The 19,447-nt window shown below is 36.8% G+C and overlaps 1 protein-coding gene and 1 long non-coding RNA gene across 2 annotated transcripts in view; both read left to right on the forward strand.

Moving 5' to 3' along the window:
- The first annotated feature begins 5,023 nt into the window (after positions 1 to 5,023).
- LOC146139327 (kelch-like protein 12) overlaps positions 5,024 to 19,447 on the forward strand; it is a 38,985-nt gene continuing 24,561 nt past the window's right edge. The window contains exons 1-2 of the mRNA XM_083392404.1: positions 5,024 to 5,196; positions 5,777 to 5,897. Coding sequence (XP_083248530.1) covers positions 5,087 to 5,196; positions 5,777 to 5,897 — 231 coding nt within the window. The 5' untranslated portion in view covers positions 5,024 to 5,086. The remainder of the gene's footprint in view (positions 5,197 to 5,776; positions 5,898 to 19,447) is intronic.
- On the forward strand, positions 14,239 to 15,623 carry LOC146139328 (uncharacterized). Its single transcript, XR_014501280.1, has 2 exons — positions 14,239 to 14,386; positions 15,398 to 15,623. It is a non-coding gene; the product is annotated as an uncharacterized LOC146139328 (long non-coding RNA).

Genomic DNA, 19,447 nt, shown 5'->3' on the forward strand with positions numbered 1-19,447 from the left:
TATATTTAACTTTGGCATTCGGCAATTGCGCAACAACACTTAACAACAGAGGATTTTATGGCGCTGGTCTAGAATCCTACCACAGTTCTAAAATCAACGCAAAAAATTTGAGTTAGGATGCGGGTTAGCGTTTGGGTGTTGGTGGGTCAAGTATTATTATATTCTTTATTTAATAATAATACTTGACCCACCTTAACCCAAACGCTAACCTGTACCCTAACCCAAATGGTGTTTCGTTGTGGTAGGATTCTAGACCAGCGCCGATTTTATTGTTAATCTAGCTGATTAAGCAACTTTCTGTTTGTAAATCGTAAAATACGAAATAGGTAATTAGCAAGTTACAAGATAACAAAAAACATTAATACGACAACTTAGTTGGTGCTTTTCTCAAATCTACAAAACACTGCGTTACTCGTATGGGACCGTAGTACATCCCATGAGACAAAAGATACAGTGTTGTCGCATTGAATTTATACCACTTTTTAAAGTTGACTATTTTGAATATAAAACACTATTTACATCATGCATTTCCCGCCAATTAAAATGCCGAACCACGGTTTATTTGTCGAACGCTAGCCTTTATTTCTTGGTTTTTGTAAACGGTTATGTAATCTTAGTAAAAATAGTAAAGAAAGATGCCATTTTAGATAGAGTAAAAAACATGAATTCACTCCATCGAATAATGATTTTCTAGGAATGTAGGGGCACGAATAGTCTGTTTAGTAGTTTTATAGCCCCTTTAAATAGAACATGTAATCGCACAGTCAATTGGCAACCTTTATATCTTTAAATCTATTAAGAATAACGGCGCTAATTCTGTTTGATAGGTTGTCGTTTGAAATCGCTTCATAACCTGCCTTGGCAACTCTTGTTTTTGTAGTATGGCAGTTATTTAACGTGCATGGCTGAGTTTTTTCCCTAATGAGAATAGGAAAACACTCCCTCACACCTGGAGAAGGGACTAGCTTTAGTTTAACAGCACTTCAGTAATGGCGAATCTGGTCGATGTGAAATGCGTTTGGCTTGTCCAATCCGCATAAACATAGTTGGACCGTGGGCTGCTCCGAAATTGCGAATAAAATTATTTTGCGTGGAATTACCCACTGTTTAAAGGTTCACAAACAAGCACTGAAAGTTATTTCAGGTTGTTCAACAAAATGTTACGTCTGGTTCAGTTACTCGTAATTAGATATCTTGGTTGTTCGTCGTAGAACCGAATTAGTATTGTAGTCTGCTGTTTGACTAACCATCGTTTATCTACAGTTACAACCAAGTTGGCTACACCCGCTCGAAGAAACCTTTCTGAAATATATACATTTTCTAATTTTATTTAGAAAGTATCTGTTGTGTAGTAAACAAAACAGGTTCGCCTAATTCTCAATTAAACATTTTATCTTAAACCTACTAAGTAGTAGCATATTATGATAACTCTCATCAGTTTTTAAAACCCCATAGCGCTGATTTTCAGTTTTCGAAAAGCCCATAGCGGTGATCATCTAAGTCAGTGGTCGGCAAACTGTGGGCCGCACAGCCATTTTTAGTGGGCCGCAAGCTACTTTTTAATAGTTTAATTTTATCATGTAGTTGTGGGCCGCGTGAATGCTGAACATATATTATTGTATTTTAAAAGCTAGTAAGAAATTTTATATTGTCTCAGCGTGTGGCCCACGTGCTAAATGTGGCCCTGTGAGCAGGGGTGCCCGCAGAAAATTTTCCAGGGGGGGGCAATCAGGGGCGTAACCAGAAAATCAAAAAGGGGGTCCTGAATTTTCAACTTAAGGAATTCCCCTATATTTCGTCTGACGTTAATGAATAATGACGTCATAAAACAGTGACAGTATGGCGTCATAGAATGGTGATTGCAAGATGTGATAAAAAAACTAATCAGAAACAGACAAATACGTCCACCAAAAGCGAGCACGTGCGTCGTCGACAATCCTGTCAGGCGCCAGCTGCGAAGTCACGGTGTGCAATCGTTAACTTCAGGCAAAAAAACAAACCAAAACCGTGAAATATGTGTGTTTAATTATGGTAGAATCACACATAATTCGACTATCAGCAGCGCAGTTTTCAAGTTCCATATACGAAACGAGCGCTAAATTACAAGCACGTCTTTCATCACCTGCAATACTAAACGAAGATCGTTTTTTCCGGGTGTTATTATGCCACGATTAGCACAACATCTGCGCCGAGCTGTGTGTGTGCCAAGTCACCTAAATTACAAGCTGCGGTTGAGGGTTAATAAGTTGTGTCCATTGCACACTTAGCCCATGGTCTTAGAGTATACTTAAAGAGCATAATTTTGCGTTAATCATCATTACTTAAAAATGGAGACTTGAAACGCGCACGACAGTCACCATTATACCTCCTTTTAAGAAACTGCTTCAGTTAAACAAATGTCGATGTTACACCAACATCGGATATTAGTGTAGAGACCGAACAGCAAGGAACATACTGCGTATAACTCGACGTTTTTTAGCGAGAAAAAAAGAAAGAAGGTTTGGCTTAGCGTTGTCAATTGTCGAATACACACTTGCTAATCAGTCAACCTAAGTCCTAAACAAATAACAAAAGAGAAAAACTTCCAGCGTTTACGGTCGACCAAACAAAAGACCAAAAACGGCGTTATGCACTCGAATTTGGTTTCGCATTAGATTAAGAAGCGTGACCCAATTACTTAAAAAGCACCCCGCTTCGAACAGTTTGTTAAACCATGACAAAAAACGAACAAAAAACGATTATATCCATCACAAAAAGGGGGTAAGAACTCCCGCCCCCTGGATACGCCACTGGGGCAATGGATAATGTATAATATTTTTAACATATTACACTCATAAATAATACTAATAATCGCATTTTTTTAGATTTTAGATTCATATTTGCGCACGAGTTCGTTCGAGGATAACTAAGAACAATTGTTTTATGGCGTACCTTTGTGACGCCAATCTAATGCCTCAAACTCAAAACAAATATCCTGGATCCGGCCTTTTTTTCGTAGTGATTTTACGTATGGGCCTTCGAAAGCTCTGAAAAGAGTTATTTGGGCCGCGACAAAAAAAGTTTGCCGACCACTGATCTAAGTCAAAAAACACCAAACAAATTTAACGTGTCGTACGAACACAGGAAACATTTGGCTGTTATTATTCGTTACTTGTTTTAAAGCAGCTATTGTAAACAGGCGATTTTACTCGCAAAGCCAAATGCTAAATCACAAATAATTATAGCTACAAATCCATTAACGTTGATAGGCTCGGAAAACCATTAAAATAGCGTTTTTTCTAATAAAGCTGGGTCAGTTCTAGATTTGTACACAAAAACGCCCGTGAATTTCAGCACACCATAATTGCGCATTTTTAACAGTATTGCCTTTATGCTATTGTCAATTAACTACCGACAAATTAAACCAAAACAATATTATAATATAGTGTTTAAAATTAAGAATATCGGTCTTTACCAGTTAAGTTAAACATGCGTCAAACGGGCCGCTTGCCTCCTTTTTCACATTGACACGCACAAACACTAAGTCAGTTACTTTGCAAAGTTTTACTACATTGTGGGTTCGTGGCGTTTTGCGGTGCTTGAAAACATTACACTTTATACGGACTCTAATGCCACTGTAGCCTGCTGCTTTGAATGTTGCTAAATCGTCTGCATGCATATCTACACTGTCAATTATAATAGGCATTGTGCAGACACGATAAATATATTTGATTAGAACAGTTTTTGTTGTTTAGTTTTGTTTTTGCGGCCCGCTGAAGTACCGGTCCTCAAATTATGTCATGCAGCCCTTAGTAAGCCTTAAGTTTGATACTTCTGGTCTAAATTACCTTGGTTTAGGCTTGATTTCACCACAATAACGCGTCGCGTCAGTTCCTAAAAACTGAAAATGTTGTTGCGAGTACAAAAAGGGAAGACGGGAAGCAATGATATCAGGCAATCCAGTAAAAAAGCATTTATAGAAAGCATTTGTGACAAACCGTAAAAACAAAAAGTCTGAGTAAACGATGAAACGATTTTGAATTTCTTTGCCTATAGAGTCGCGGTCTAGTGATTTCCTTACAACTTAGGTTCGTTTAGCGAAAAGTGAAAAGATCGCGCTTACGCTCTACTGGAGTCACTACGCCATGTTTCAGCTCACTTGGTTGTTTGCTATCGCGGCTCCAGACGAGTGGGCGAAACTAAGGTTACACCGATTGTGGGAGTTTCTAAGATTTCCCGTCTTCATGGGCAAGTAGTTAAACATTAGCCACTTTTAAGGACACACCTTGGAAAGCTGCCTCAAGCAACTAGAGTATGTAGATGAGTAGTTCCCAAATCTGTTTTCTGAACACGTGCAGCTGCTAAAGCAACTTAGTTTCAGACAATGACCTTTGTTATGCCAGATATTGATAAATGAAGGATGAAAGCTTTCAGTAGCTTGTCGCAGGTGTATGCTTACAGTTATTTTGGCAAAACAAATCACTGATTGTATAAAAAGACATTGAATTTGAAATAACTCTGTTGCCCTTGAAAATGTCTGGTGGTCTAGATTTTGTGAAACAGTGCTGTAGAATGCTGTGACAAAACTTAGGACAATCAGTTTGCTGTTGCTGTTTTTGTTTCATTAGCGCTTCTGACAGGACGTTTAACGTAAAGCCAAATCACTATAGTCGCTTAATACTTTACTTATAAACATTGAAGCTTATATACCAGGACTGTATGACATGACAGGCTTGCTTCAAGTACAACCACAAAGGCTGTGGAAAGTATGCTTGTTTGTGTTTTAGGAAGTTTGTGTTTTAGGCAGAATACAAGAAGAGCCTCCAAAGCGATTATTCGTCCCGTTTATGACTTTGTCTGATCAAATCTGGACAGATGAGAGGTGGCATATATGATTTTTAACCTAATGCAAAAACCTTTAGAATGCCTTACACAGCGAAAAGTATTGCAATTCAGTTTTAGTGCATTTTCATTTCGGAGGGCTAATCTTGGCCGACTTAGCTTTGAAAAGTTTTGCTATTTTGCTCTTAACAGGTGGTATATATTTCTTAAATGTAAAAAGTAATTTTATGTTTTGTTGAAATCGGAAACTTTAAAAAGCAACGCTATGATCAATTTAGAAAAACTGTTCAAAAGCGGCGATGATCACGGAAAAGAAAAGGAGAAACTTTGCAAGGCTGATAAATACCCAGGAAACCTTTTGGCTAAACTAAACAAGTAAGGCTTGCCTAATATGATGGTAGTATTTAAGATACTGGTACCAAACGCTGTTGTCGTTGAACTATTGTAAACAGTGACATCGTTTGCTTATAAAGGCGTTTGCTTAAAAAGGTAGTCACCTTAGTTGACATAAATATCAAGGCAGTGTTTGCTTAAATATTTTAAATTAAGGCTCCATTTCAGGTTTTTTAATTGGTTACAGCAGGGCTTTTAAAATTTGTCTTAAAACAATCGCGCGACACGAACAAAAGCGACTTAAAATTAATTCAGCACACCTTAATTTTTGACTTGATAAAGCGCCGTGTAAGCACAACGCCATTTGGCTAAACTGTTTTCGTTTATGCGGATTAAAAAATCAAAACAAGATTTGCTTTTTATCGGAGATACCTAATTTATACAGACATGGCAATGGATCCGCCGCGCCTGAAATAATATTTTTTAGTTTTGACATTTACATACTGAATACCAGAAAAATAAAATTATATATAGATGTCACACATTATGTAAAGTTAATAGATACTAAGTCGCGACCCCACGTTTGAGAAGTCATTGCTTTCAGGAATTTGTTTGTTTGCAGACAAAGATCGGACAATGCATATTGTGACATCACTTTAAAAGTCAACTATACATTATTTTCCTGCCATCGCTGCGTTCTAGCGTCATCTAGCGAATATTTTAAGACGATGTTCAATTCAGAGGTAAGTTATTCATACCAGGACAGCATCGAATTAATACGTAAGCAACTATTACGATTTACAATGTTCGGCCTCACTATTCTTTAAGTTAATTCATCACATTGGACCATCTTACTTACAATCATACATACCTAAATTTATAAAAGATATTGTTAGCTTCGAGTTTCGCTACCCATTAACAAAGCCCGTAGTCCGCTCGAAAACCCAAATGATACATAACTCGTTTGTTTGCAAGTCAATTCGACTCTGGAATAGTCTGCCAGCGAAATTGTGGGCTGTATCATCAGTTTAAATATTTAAAAAAAATATTAAACGTCATTTTTTCTATAAATTGACCAAAACACACCACCTTTACGGAAAGAATCCTAAACTTACTGCTGTTCTTTGTATGTTGAGATTAGGTCACAGTCCACTGAATATAACATATACGTTTCGTACTTGTTTTTGTGTAGCTTCTGAAACTCCAATACATTTGTTTTTTGAGTGTCCACTTTTAACCACCGAAAGGTCCGTTTTATTGAGCGCAATTTGTTCTCTGTTTGTCGATAATTCAGTAATGTCAGAGATTACGTTGTATTTTTTGTCTAATGCTACTTTGTTGAATTACATTCTGTTCGGACATCCTGATTTAATTTGCTCTGAATCTCTCATTTTGTTTAACGCTGTATCGCGACAAAAGATTTTCTTCAGTCGTAAGGCGTCCACCTGATTGTCGTTAAATCAATATTAAAAAAAAATGTTCGGCCTCATCGGTTCTGAATTTTCTTGAGCAAACGTCAGACGACTTGAGTAGTCTTGAGTATAGTTCCGAGTCCGACTCCAGTTTAATAAACCGACTCCGGCGAGTACCGAGTCCCGCGTCCGACTCATTATGTCATTGGCAAACTAACTTACTCCTAAGTCACGTCATTTTTACCAATAAATAGTCCTCAAGTAAACACTTACCCAAGTAAAGTTAAAACAAAGTTAGTTGCATTAATCAATATATATTTTATGGTTAAAAAATCAATAATCCTTATACACTGAATCAGCAAAACTGTTTGACCCAAAAAATAGACAAACTCCGTTTTGAAACATTCTGAAATAATTTAGGACAACTTAAGGCATATGACTAAATAAATTACGTCACGTTGTGCACTTAAGTCAATGCAGCACTAGCGATATAAAATACCAAAATCACATATGTGAGTATATACGGCGTCTAAGGCGATGTTGTACTTCTTTTTTCGCATGTTTTTTCTCTCCATAGATGAAGGAAAAGTATCAAAAAACCGTTGAACTGTTTTCACTGAGCACCGAAGCCTTCTGCAGATACCTGAACTTCCTCTACACAGCTGAAATTCATTTGTCACCTGCTGTCCTGACTGATATTCTGGAAGTGGCAAATCTTACTCTGACAAAAGGTTAGCGTCGTTTGTATTATTTTCTAAGGGCGTCTGATTGTTTGGCAAAAATTCTGTAGTTCGTTCTGGAACAAATGTGCTAATAATACCTTGATTTTTAGCAGTAGATAATACGTTTATTACTCATGGTGTTGTTATGGAATTACTTCATTTGGCAAACCAATGGAATTTTACGTCACTCCCACAGTTTCAGATCAGGTACTTGCCGACTCGGTTACCCGGTGAGAAAAGGCTTTTAGATAAGGCGTTAAATAAGCAATTTATTGCCTATAACCGAATAAATAACTTCTTTTTTATCCATTTTTTCTACCCAATTCCAAGTGGCTCTCTTTGAGAACCACTGGTCTAACCTCTTTGAACTGCATATTGTGCAGACCTGATGGACGTGCTATCGGACTACATGGTCGGAGTGCTGGAACCAAAGAACGCTTTGTGGTTCCGCGATATCAGCCTTAAGTACTCACTGCCTGACGTGGGAAACAAAGTTGATGAATGCCTCCGTGGGAACTTCAGCGACATCACAATACTGGACGGCTTCACGTTGCTGGAGGAAAGTTACTTGGCGCAGTTGCTCGCGGGAGATGAGATTAACGTAAGATATATGTTTCCTGTTTTAACTGATGGTGGTGATATTTATTAAAAAAAATTGACCTCGACCTAATTAACATGCGGCGTTACCAATTTTAGGCATTTTTCTAGTGAACGTATTCCACTATTTCTCAACTCATGGGTCGCCGTTTGATTTGGTTGGGTCGCCGACTGCAGTAGTTCGTATAATGCTTATATTCATTAAATCCCTATTTATTTATTCTTATGTCTTCTTTGTGTTTTGTTTGCCCACAAAACGTGAAATTTGTCTCGCCAAAGTTTATCTGTTAAACTCATGCTTAATATATTTAAAACGGCGAAAACTCGAGTCCGACGAACGCATGCGCAGTTCAAAATTTCCGTAAAACTATCAAATTGTAAAGGTGGAACAGCATAATATGGTTCACATTTTCCCAACCATGTATGGTCGGTGGATGAGTTGTATGACACCTCTATGAGTAGATTGCGAAATATTAATCTTATTTTAGTTACGCAAACTGGTTAAGTAGGATGTTGAGAAATATCGCAGTCGGATTTTGGACCTACATTTTGCCGAAGCCATGGTAGACCCAAAAAATAGATGGTAGAGTAGACCCAAAAAGCCTGCAGCCATGGTATTTATGTTTACCTTTAGCATGTCAGACCTGGTAGAAATCTTGCTTTTAAACCTTTTCTCTAGTTGGGTATTTTGTATTCAGGTCTGTGAGGAAGAAGTCGTTTACGAGGCTTTGCTGAAATGGGTTGAGTTTGACATTTCCACCCGAAGAGCCTCGTTCCCAACTCTATTCAAGCACATACGGCTTCAGAACATCCCGTACGATTACATTACAGACAACATACGCAAACAGGTAAGTTGTTTGGTTACACTATGCGCGGATCTGTCATGAACCTTGATAATGAATTATACCAGGCCAAAAAGGCCGAGTAGCTCGACATCATGATGTGATAAGTAATTTGATATTGGATCGTAATCGTCGATACTTTTGCCGAAATATCGGCTATCGGTATCGGAATAACATACAAAGTTTTGCACATCCCTACTCCAAGTTATATATTGTCGCTTTTTTTCATTATAATTTCACCAATTTAAAATTAAATATAAAGCTACATTTCTCCAATTATTCTAACTTGCTATTTCACTACTCCAGTAATATTTGTTTTTTGGCGTTATTATTTGATATAGTTGATTTCCTGGTATATATGCATTTGTTGTTTTCGACTGCTTCATTTATTGGTGTCGGGATGATCTTTTCAGAGTCTTACTAATAAATAATTTAAAAACTTATAATAATTTAAATAATTAGTATTAATACGTTTAAATAATTCTTGTGTTTGCTAATATATATTGTGAAAGGGGAACCTTGACTGGTAAACCTGTTGGTTGTATCGGTGCCTCCTGGCATATTAAATATTCGTATTGCTTTTGTTGTTGTATCAACGTTATGTGCCAAAATAATAAAATTGAATTGAATTGAATTTTAGGCTCTTGTGAGGGAAAACGTAGAATGTCGAAATCTGGTTGAGGAGGCAATGGACTCCCACTTTCGACCAAGAAAGCATGAACTACAGCCTTTACGATGGGGTGGATTGTTTTACGAAGGTTAGACTCATCAATTGTGCAACTAAACCTTCGTGTTTTGGTTTAGATTTCGTAGGTATGTCCAGTACTTTGAATTTTATTTTGGCCTTTTTTTGACACCCGATACTAAGAACAAGAATACCGCGGTTCTATCAAATTAAATTATTACAATTGTACAATAGGCAAAAGTTATCAGAAATAAACTTTAACTTTTATTTGTATATTTTCGAGGTATAACGTCAAAACTAGCTTTGGCGTTGGAAGCTTAGTTCAATTGTTAAATTGGTTATTTCAGATATTAATTTGCTATTTTCTGATAAATAAAACTTTCAAAAAAAAAAAAATTGCTGAATAAGATTGTAACATATGGCCAAAAAGCAGTGTCAGTTTGGTATTGGGTCAGCAGCGATCAACCTAGTGTTGGACGAGTATCACTTGTCATCATCGGGTGTCGGCTCCGATCCGACATCCCTAACAATTTATGTGTATTTTGTTAGCTTACAATCTCTCTTATTACGGGCCCTTTTTTCAGAATTCACTGCCTTAGCGCTAATGTACTCCAACGGAAATAATGTATCGATGGTGACCTCGCCCAAAGTCAAAAACAACAAGTGGGAAAATTTACAGGTCAGTATTTTAAACGGCCAGAGATTAGATAGTGTTTCAGGGGTGGGCAATTATTTTTAACCGCGGGCCGCATGAGAAACCTAAAATGTTGTGGCGGGCCAAATCAAAAATAGGATCTCAAATTCACGCAATATGACGTCATAAAACAAATAGGTTAGCAAATTTGTTATTACGTTTGGAGTTGTAAGAAAATGTGCTATTTAAGTGGAATTTGGGGAAGGCCACAGGACGTCGCGCGAAGCGCGAAAAAATTACGACTATGTTTGTTTTAAAATGCAAACTTTATTTGAGATTTTGAGGGGGGAGCATTGAGCACAGACAAAAAATGTAAATTGCTTGATGTATTGGCGTTTATCAAGTTGTGGGGCGCGCTGAACCAAAAGTTAAGATTAAAATATGTAAAAATTTCGTACAAAAAACATTTTTTAGGCTTCAAGTTACCGATGTGTTACTTGCGGCACAGCGGCCATATTACAAAGACGATAAAAATCGGGAAAAACACACAACATGGAATTAACTAAATTACGTTTACAGGATGTGAATCGGTATATTTCAGAGTTTAGAAAAGGGTAGAGATTCCGTTTATATTTTAAAGACAGATTACTTTCGACGCGCAAAAAATCTTTAAATATTAGGCTAAGTTTGTTAAACTTTCTTTGAAGAGAGTGCCACAGTGCATTGGACGCTATTTGTCTGTAAAGTTTCCCAAAAATTGCACGGAAGATACGAGAAAGACAAAATAGATTCGCGTGAAGCGCGAAAACAATTTCCGTTTTTGTATTTCAAACAAGCTAAAAATCGAATTTGGCGGGGTCATGACTAGATCCGTCCCTGAAAAGAGTGTTTACGATACAACCAAACATGTAGAAACTCACTCTGGTTTTCGCTTAGTATGTACTTTAAGGAAAACAAACCGCGGGCCGGATTAAACTGCTTGGCGGGCCGCGGGCCGTATGTTGCCCAGGTCTGTGTTAGATGCTAATTGTTTTAACTATGCTGTTGACTTTATCTTTTTAACTACAGTATGCTGTTGACTTTACCTATATATGACTATACAGTGTTGTAATTTATGTTTCAGTTGGATAATGACCGAGGACTTGCAGGCAGCGCAGTTGTAGTGTTGATTAACGGTTTCTGCTTTTGCGGGGGCGTGGACCCACAGAACGGAATAATACACGGCGATGTGGCAAACCTGGTCGACAAGAAATGGACTGACATGGCGCCCATGATTGCACCACGCTGTGGAGCCAGTGCTGCCTACTTATTCGGTACAAATTTGCGCTCAAGTTTAGAATAAGAACTTGCTCCACCAGGCAACGTAACAATAGATAGAGATCGCTCTTAAAAACCGACGTTTCGGAGGCAGATGACTCGATCAGGGTTAAAAATTAAAACGAGAATGCGTTGGCCGGCTTATTCACTGAAAAAGTATAAAGTAAAAAGACTATAGATAAACAATAAATATGGAGGTACCTAAAGTTTAGGCTTATGTTGTTGCTAGCAAGAGTTTCACTGCGGAGTTACAGATTTTTGTTTAACTTTACTTGGTTTCACAATATAAGGAGAAAGTGGTAAACTTTCTTATCTTCTTTACATGTGTTGCATATCAAAGCTGTACCAAAATTATATCACGAGTTATTATTGAAATATGTTAGATAACTTCAGAATAACTTTATTATCTTTGAATTAAGGCATAATTATACACGCTTATGTAGACTATAAGGGTCACTAAACTTGTTTCATAAAATATCGCAAGCCATGGGATGCCCGGGCTGTTTTCAACTTAGACATTTTTTTAGGCTCTTTTGTAAAGACGCTATATTATACACGGCTTAATAGTTCGCCTTATAAAGCAACGTGATCTTGTAGAATACAAACTATGTCTATCTACAACAGCCATCAAAATTTTTCAAGCTAAAAAGGTTATTCTGAGTTTAACAAAAACTTCATAGGAAGCAGGCAACATCTTGGTTATGTCAAGGTCGGATATTTGTCTTCGGCGGTTACCAGTTATCTTGTGGCCAGCGGCGTAAGAAGCCGGCAGTTGGCGCCGCAAAAAGCTTACAAGACCGGGGTCCGGACTTTGTCGAAATGTATAACTTCTGGTCGGAAAGCTGGACAAACGTTGGCGAGATGACCACACCGAGGTACAACATGTCGCTGGCTACCGACGGAGGTTAGAAACGAGGGAGGCATGACAATTTATAATTACCTCACAACGTGAAGTCCCATAGTTACGTCATCCGTGACGTCACAAAGTTATATTTGACGTCATAAATGGGTAACCTTATACACAACATGTTTGCTTTTACTTATTTATAATAGGCAAAAAAAAAACAGTTTTGGGGGAGCATGGCCAAGACCCCTCTGAATCTGCACCTAGATCTGTCGTAATTTTGCAAAAACTATGGGTCACTATTTAAAATGATCAACCGCAGTTTAACTTAAATTTGTAGTTTCTAGTTTGACCTCATATAATAGTCAACTCTTTGGCGCTACTTGAAATCTTTTTTTTTGTACAATATTCTTCATCATTCGAAAGTTTAACGTCCTTTTAAAGATCTTACAATAAAATATGTTTTCCATATTGGCTAACTTTTAATAGTAGCTGATTTAAGGCTTTGATTGACAGATATCGCTTACTTGATTGGCGGCGTGAAAGGATCCAAGATCAATACTTCAAACTCAGGAAATGGATGGCAACGTAAAAGCTATTTCGATTCATAATTTGCATTATTTTAAATACAAATTTTAAACTATGATAGCTGGAGAACGAATGTCAAAACCAAGATGGTCGAGTACATCATCATCTTGATAAAGACGCTTGATGTCGATTTTCTCCACCCTCTTGGCTTTAACAGTCATACTCAAGCTACACATCAACACCAGTGCTTAGAGTACCTATGGATAAATATATTTTAAAAAGGAATTAAACTGTAAGGATTTGAAACAATGGAGTATAGTGGTTGGAGGTTATGGTAAGACGTAGTAGGAATATTAAAGCCAAGAAGTAGGCAGTTTTGAACGTTTCGAATAACTCTTTATTCATTTTCAACACATTTTGCAACATTGAATAAAGAGTTATTTAAAACGTTCAAAATGATACCTACTTCTGCATGGGCTTTGATATTATTAATGCAACTTGAAACAAACAAAGAAATACTGTGTTAGACATTCGGTCGATCCATTCAGTTGAATGGATGTTCAGAACCGTTGATATACCTCTATTTATTAATTCGTGTTGTTTTATCAGCAAGGAACGGATATTCTGGTCAGCCGTGCTCCACTGTAGAGTATTTCGATGCAAAGCAGCTCACGTGGACAACTTGCAATGACATGAACACCCCAAGACAGTGCTTCGCCTCTGCATTGCACAACAACGCACTTTTCGTTTTCGGTGAGGTGCCAAGTAGTGGTTATGTAGTGTGTATAGGAACGGAGCCGATACCAAATGCCAAGTGGTAGTATCGGTACTTTCCCAATACTACGGTGGTATTGGTACCGATCATTTTAAAATGATATAGAAATTTAAGCTATGGTTTGTAATTTGACGCAGCGATTCTAGTTTAAAAGTCAAATTTATTAAAAACGTAGGTTAACAACTAGAGTCTACTATGCTTCTTTACTCTATCTAAATCATCTTGCCAAATGCCTTTGAATATTTCAATTTTTGCATGTTTAAGCGAAGCCATCGGTCCGAAATATCAGGCATTAGTAGCGATATAAAACGTCAAGTATAGTACACCCGTAAGTACCTTTACTGTTATGCATGTAAACTTCTGTGTTGAGGTAAACTAAAAAATGTTACAAACTATAAGCATACTAATCGCCCAATTGTTTCGCAACTTTTTAGGTAACTTTACTATACCATATATAAACTGTTGCTACCAGGCATAGCAATACTAATCAAAAACAGCTCCTCTGGAAATTGTAATTCTTGACCAACATTTCGGCAACCTCTTTGTGGGCTTTCGGTGTCATTCACCCTAACGAAGGCAACTTGCATAGGTTGCCGAAACGTTGGTTAAGAATTACAATTACCAGAAGAGCTGTTTTTGATTAGTTTTACAATAACATGTTTATACAGCGGCCAACAAACTTCTTATGTACATGCGTATAGGAGGTCTTGATCCTTACAACTCGCAACCTCAGACCCAGTACCTGGTCGAAATGATGAATATTGTCGACGGAACGTGGACCAATATTAAGACCAAAGTACCCCCTGCCCTAAGACAAGGCGGAACCATCTATGCCTCTGCAGCTACTGTCCAGAAATACATCTGGGTTGCTTTCAGGTAAAAAGTGAAATAAAATCAGGGCGATAGTCAACGCTTGACCTCAGTATCAGTTTACATCGATCGGTGAATCTAATCACAATCCTAGATTTGAGTTCAGTTGTCAAAATATAGCCCGTCAATCATCAGTGACCGACACAATTTTTATATTAACAGAGCATGCAGCAGGTACTCGACGCCCAACTGCTAAATCAATAAAAGGTCTTTTTTAACACGTGAACGATTCTGAGAAACACACAAATGTTATCATAATAATTCGATCAAATATACATACCTCTGGATCATAATAGTTAAATGTTGTAGTAAGACATCATAAGAGTATCAAAGCTCCTACAGACGTAGGTTTCATGTTTGGAAATACTGTATCATATCATATTGATACCTACTTTTGCATGGGCTTTGATATTCTTATTACGTCTTATACAACCTCGTTGTTAAAAAACGTTTCGAGGTAGCTTATCCAATCATCAGTGTAAAATGATTTAATGAAGAAAAGTTGGTTTTGCATAAATTACTTAGAAAATTTGTATATTGTGTTACAATACACGTATTTAGAGTTACCACAGCAATAGCCTGTTTTTGATCGTAGCAAATCTATTCGTCTGCACGAAAGAAACATTTAACAAAGTGGATTAAGCCTATTTGCATATATATATGTACTGCTGTAGACGACAAGACAGCTTAGCTTTGTAATTGGTTATTTTTTAATATTTGAATTATAGCTGGTATTATTCCGCTGAAACCAATATACATTACTCTTCGTAAAGTCATTTTTCCATGCGTAATAGTTTTATCTCGTAATCGCAATTTTGTTTAAGAAATGTGTTGAAAAAGATTTTATATTCATGTTTCTTATGGGAAAGTGCGCAGTTAAATTTAAACTCCTAAAGCCACCAATGAAACCCAAATAAGGCTAAACTTTATAGAGTTTAAATAGCCCTGTGATTCTCATTAGCAGGAGTTTAAATTATATCAAGACGTTTTCAGACAAATGATCTATACTGTTTTCAGCAACTGCAATCTCTTATATCTCTTCAACGGAAACACAGGCGAGTGGACAGAAGGCCCGACTCATAACTTCTCAACCAATCAACCACTTTTGCTGCTTCCATGGCGTCTAGAGGACGGAGTTGAATAAACTCAAAATAATCGGACCTTTCACCTTTCAAGTTTCGCGTGTTGGTGTCAGATGATTTGGTTTGCAGAGATTGTAACTTGTGACTGATTGAAGCGTGTGACTGCGAAGATTGTAACTTGAGACTGTTCTAAAACCGCTAAATGTCGAATATTTTTGAACCATGTATATTATTTTTGCTTTTTGAATTTGATCACTGCCATTGATGTGTTTACAGTCCCAATAGTGACGCATAGTAGCGATAATCACTTAAACTAACTATTGTAAAGCAAATGGCGAATCAAAGTTTTCACCATTTTAGATTCCTTTCTCCGTATGGTGCCTCTTTTATTTTTTCGTTACTTCGCCTTTAGAAGCACTTTCTTTTATGTTTTGAAATTAAATTGTTGAAAAGCAAGTTATCCTAAAATGTTTGAAACATTTTTTTGTGAAATATTTTTTTTTAAATATGCTACTTAAAACTTTTCGGCAGACCTCGTTATTTTTTGCAAGAATATCAACAATACGCAACAACAATTTCCAACCAAAAACGAATACGTCGCAGTATAAGTCATCATACAATATTAAAAGATAATTGACTTTCATGTACAAGTGTACACAACAATAGATTAAAATCAAAACAATTGTTAAACTTTTATGTTTGGCTTTTCCGGGTTGGTGAAAAAAAGAGAAAATATATTCGTCACACGATGAAGTAGTTTGTAATAGCCAAACGAACATTAATTCAGATTACCATGCAGCATTATATTTACTTCATGGCATTATATGAATTGTTGTGCACAGATTTAATTAGCAAAGTTTAAACTTTTTGCCGCAAAAACTCGTATAAAATGTTACAGGCGGGCGTAACGTTTAAAGACATGTCATGAGAACGACATAAACGAACACGCGACAGTGATATGACGGAAACGATATTCGTAACAAAGTTACAAATTAAAATGACATTCGCCGTACGTGACTATACACTACGAGATCTCTTACACTGAATAACGTTGCAGAACTTTTGTGAAGCCGGAAACTGTGGCTAAATTGAATGTTTCTAAATATTTTTGGAAGTTTTTTTTGTGAAAAAAATAGTCCAGAATCACAAAACGCGATTTTTGTGTCCAATTTGCTTTTTTTGTAACATTTACTAACGCTAATGGCCAGACCCTACTTAAAGCAAATAACCAGAACAGTTACTTCATTTGCCAGTATCACGCCATGGAGTTTGCACACGGAATTGTAATATTCAAAGTATTGTCTTTCGATAATTAATGAAGTCAAAGAGGTGGGTCGATGAATATGTTGATAAATGATAATTAATGCAAGTTATCGCATAAACACACGGCTTCGATAGATGAATTATGAAGTAATTTGTAGTTTGCAGTGCAGCGCAGCTTGCGAACAACTTAAATTTTATATTTTCACCATCTTTACCAAGCATATCTAAATTGTTTAGGTGCCTTCGGCGGAAATTCAAGTCAGTTTATTTGCGAAGTTTTCCTACATCGTGGTGTTTTCGGTGATTGAAAACATTAAACTTTATGCGGGCTACAATGCCACTATACTACTTTGAACTTTGCTAAAACGTATGTATGCATATCTACACTGTCAATTATATAAGGAATTGTACAGATACAATAAATATATTTGATAACAACAGTTTTTGTTGTGACTCTGGTTTAGGCTCGATTCCCCCACAATTACGCGTCGCGTCAGTTCGTGATTTCATGATTTCAGGCAATCCAACAGAAAAAGCATTTGTGGCAAACCGTGAAAAAACGAAATACCAGAGTAAACGACAAAACGATTTTGAATTTGTTTGCCTTATGAGCCGCGGTCTAGTACTTGCCCGTTTGACCAAAAAACGCGACGCTTGACGCGAAACGCAGTATGTGTGCAGAGCCCTGCACAACTTCAGGTTCGTTTAGTGAAAAAGTAAAAAGATTGCGCTTAAAAACATTTTATCACGATTTTCAAGTAATTCTGTTGTAAAAAATGTTCTGTTTATATATTAATTCAGTCTAATTTTTCTGATCAGATGAAATTTTACATGGTATTAAAAAGTTTTTCAAAATATCTGTGATTTTTTTTCATATTTATAAAAAATCAATCTGATTGTTTAAAACCATAATGACACGTTTTAAAAGTAATCGCTCTTTTTTTTCTTTTTCTCTCAACTGGAGTCCATGCCATGTTTTAACTCAATTGTTTGCTGTTGACGTTTCGAGGCTCCAGACGCGTGGGCGAAACTAACGTTTTTTGGGAGTTTCCAAGATTTCCCGCCTTCACTGACAAGTAGTTAAACATTAGCCAAATTTAAGAACACACCTTGGGAAGGAAGGCTGTCTCACGCAATTAGAGTTAGTAGAAGAGTAGTTCCCAAATCTGTTTTCTGAACACGTGCAGCTGCTAACACCGCTTTAATTTGACCCGAAAATTTTGTTCTGAACAGGTGTGATATATTTCCTAAATGTAAAAGGTAGTTTTATATTTTGTTGAAATCAGAAACTTCAAAAAAGCAACGCTATGATCAATTTGGAAAAACTGTTCAAAAGCGGCGATAATCAGGGACAAGAAATGGAGGAACTCTGCAAGACTGATAAATACCCAGGAAACCTTTTGGCTGAACTAAACAAGTAAGGCTTTCCAATTATGATGTTGTAGTATTAATATATAGGCAGAACCCTCTGGTTCCGTTTAACGTCCTATTCTGACATGTGTGTTTGTGAATCAATTGCACACATGCTCATAGTTTGCTTGAAAAGGCGGGACTGAATCTTATAGTTGCTACAGTTGATATAAATGTCAAGGAAGTGTTTGTTTGAATATTTATATATAGGCTACATTACAGGTTTTTGAATCGGTTACATCAGGGCTTTTGATTTTTTTATGTCTGCGACCACATTTCATTTATTAATTTAAATAAAAATATTATACCCTTTCGATGACAGATAAAACCTTTCGCTATGTCTGTTTCTAAACGCATTTGCTAGATTGGGTAAGGCCACGATAATATTCGGAGATTACGTCGCAAAATACGCCGTAACGTGCCGTCATAAAACAAGGAACCTTACACCTACTGTGCCCGATAAACCTCGTGCCCAAATGATTTTGTGCACATTCTATATACAAGTAGATGAAGTTCACAAAAAATGTTTATCTGGTAGAATACGGCAATGTTTTTATTTGCTTAAAAGGAAACGTGATGCATGGAATACAAAAATGAATGGCATTTAGCAAAATTGTTTTGGAAAAACGGAAGATGGCCTTTGACCCCACAGGTAGGCCTATATGGCTGCATGGTAGTCGCACAGTTTATTTTGTTAGGCCAGATAACTTTTAAAGTTCTAGAGGTATTACTTAAAAACAATGACTATGTTGTAAAGAAGGTAAAAGTTTGCGAAGAGCGCAAAGAAAACGTTTTAACTAGATTAAGTTTGCAGAGTTTAAATTACGGGATAAGTCGAAGTCAACATGCCATTAGTTATCTTTTGACCACATGGAAAAAGTGCAACAAATATATATTACTGGAAAACGGGATTAATTTTATCGTTCATCTAGTGTAGCGTACTACGGCGAAAAATATAACTTTATTTGGTTGTTATACCCCTAATGTTCTGTTCGTATTTTAAAGACGAAAAACAACTGCGTTTTAAAAAAAGGCATTTTTAGACTAGGTTGGCTTACCTTACATTTTAGACCAGGGGTTCTTAACCTTTTTTCTATGTTTTACCCTTTTAACAAAGATGAAAATCATATTTACCCCCAATATAAAAAATGGAGCTCATTTATTAAAAAACGAAAGTCAAAGATCCATCTGTTGTATTCAGTGCGACGGCTACCCTGGTAAAGTAGTAGATAAAGCATAACGAATATCAGATGCAACATGTTAAGTCGGTTTCGTGCTTTATATTTGATATGCAGAGAATAGGTTAGTTGAA

The sequence above is a fragment of the Ascidiella aspersa genome, chromosome 6 (genome assembly GCF_963924565.1).
Source record: "Ascidiella aspersa chromosome 6, kaAscAspe10.2, whole genome shotgun sequence".
Classification (NCBI taxonomy): domain Eukaryota; kingdom Metazoa; phylum Chordata; class Ascidiacea; order Phlebobranchia; family Ascidiidae; genus Ascidiella; species Ascidiella aspersa.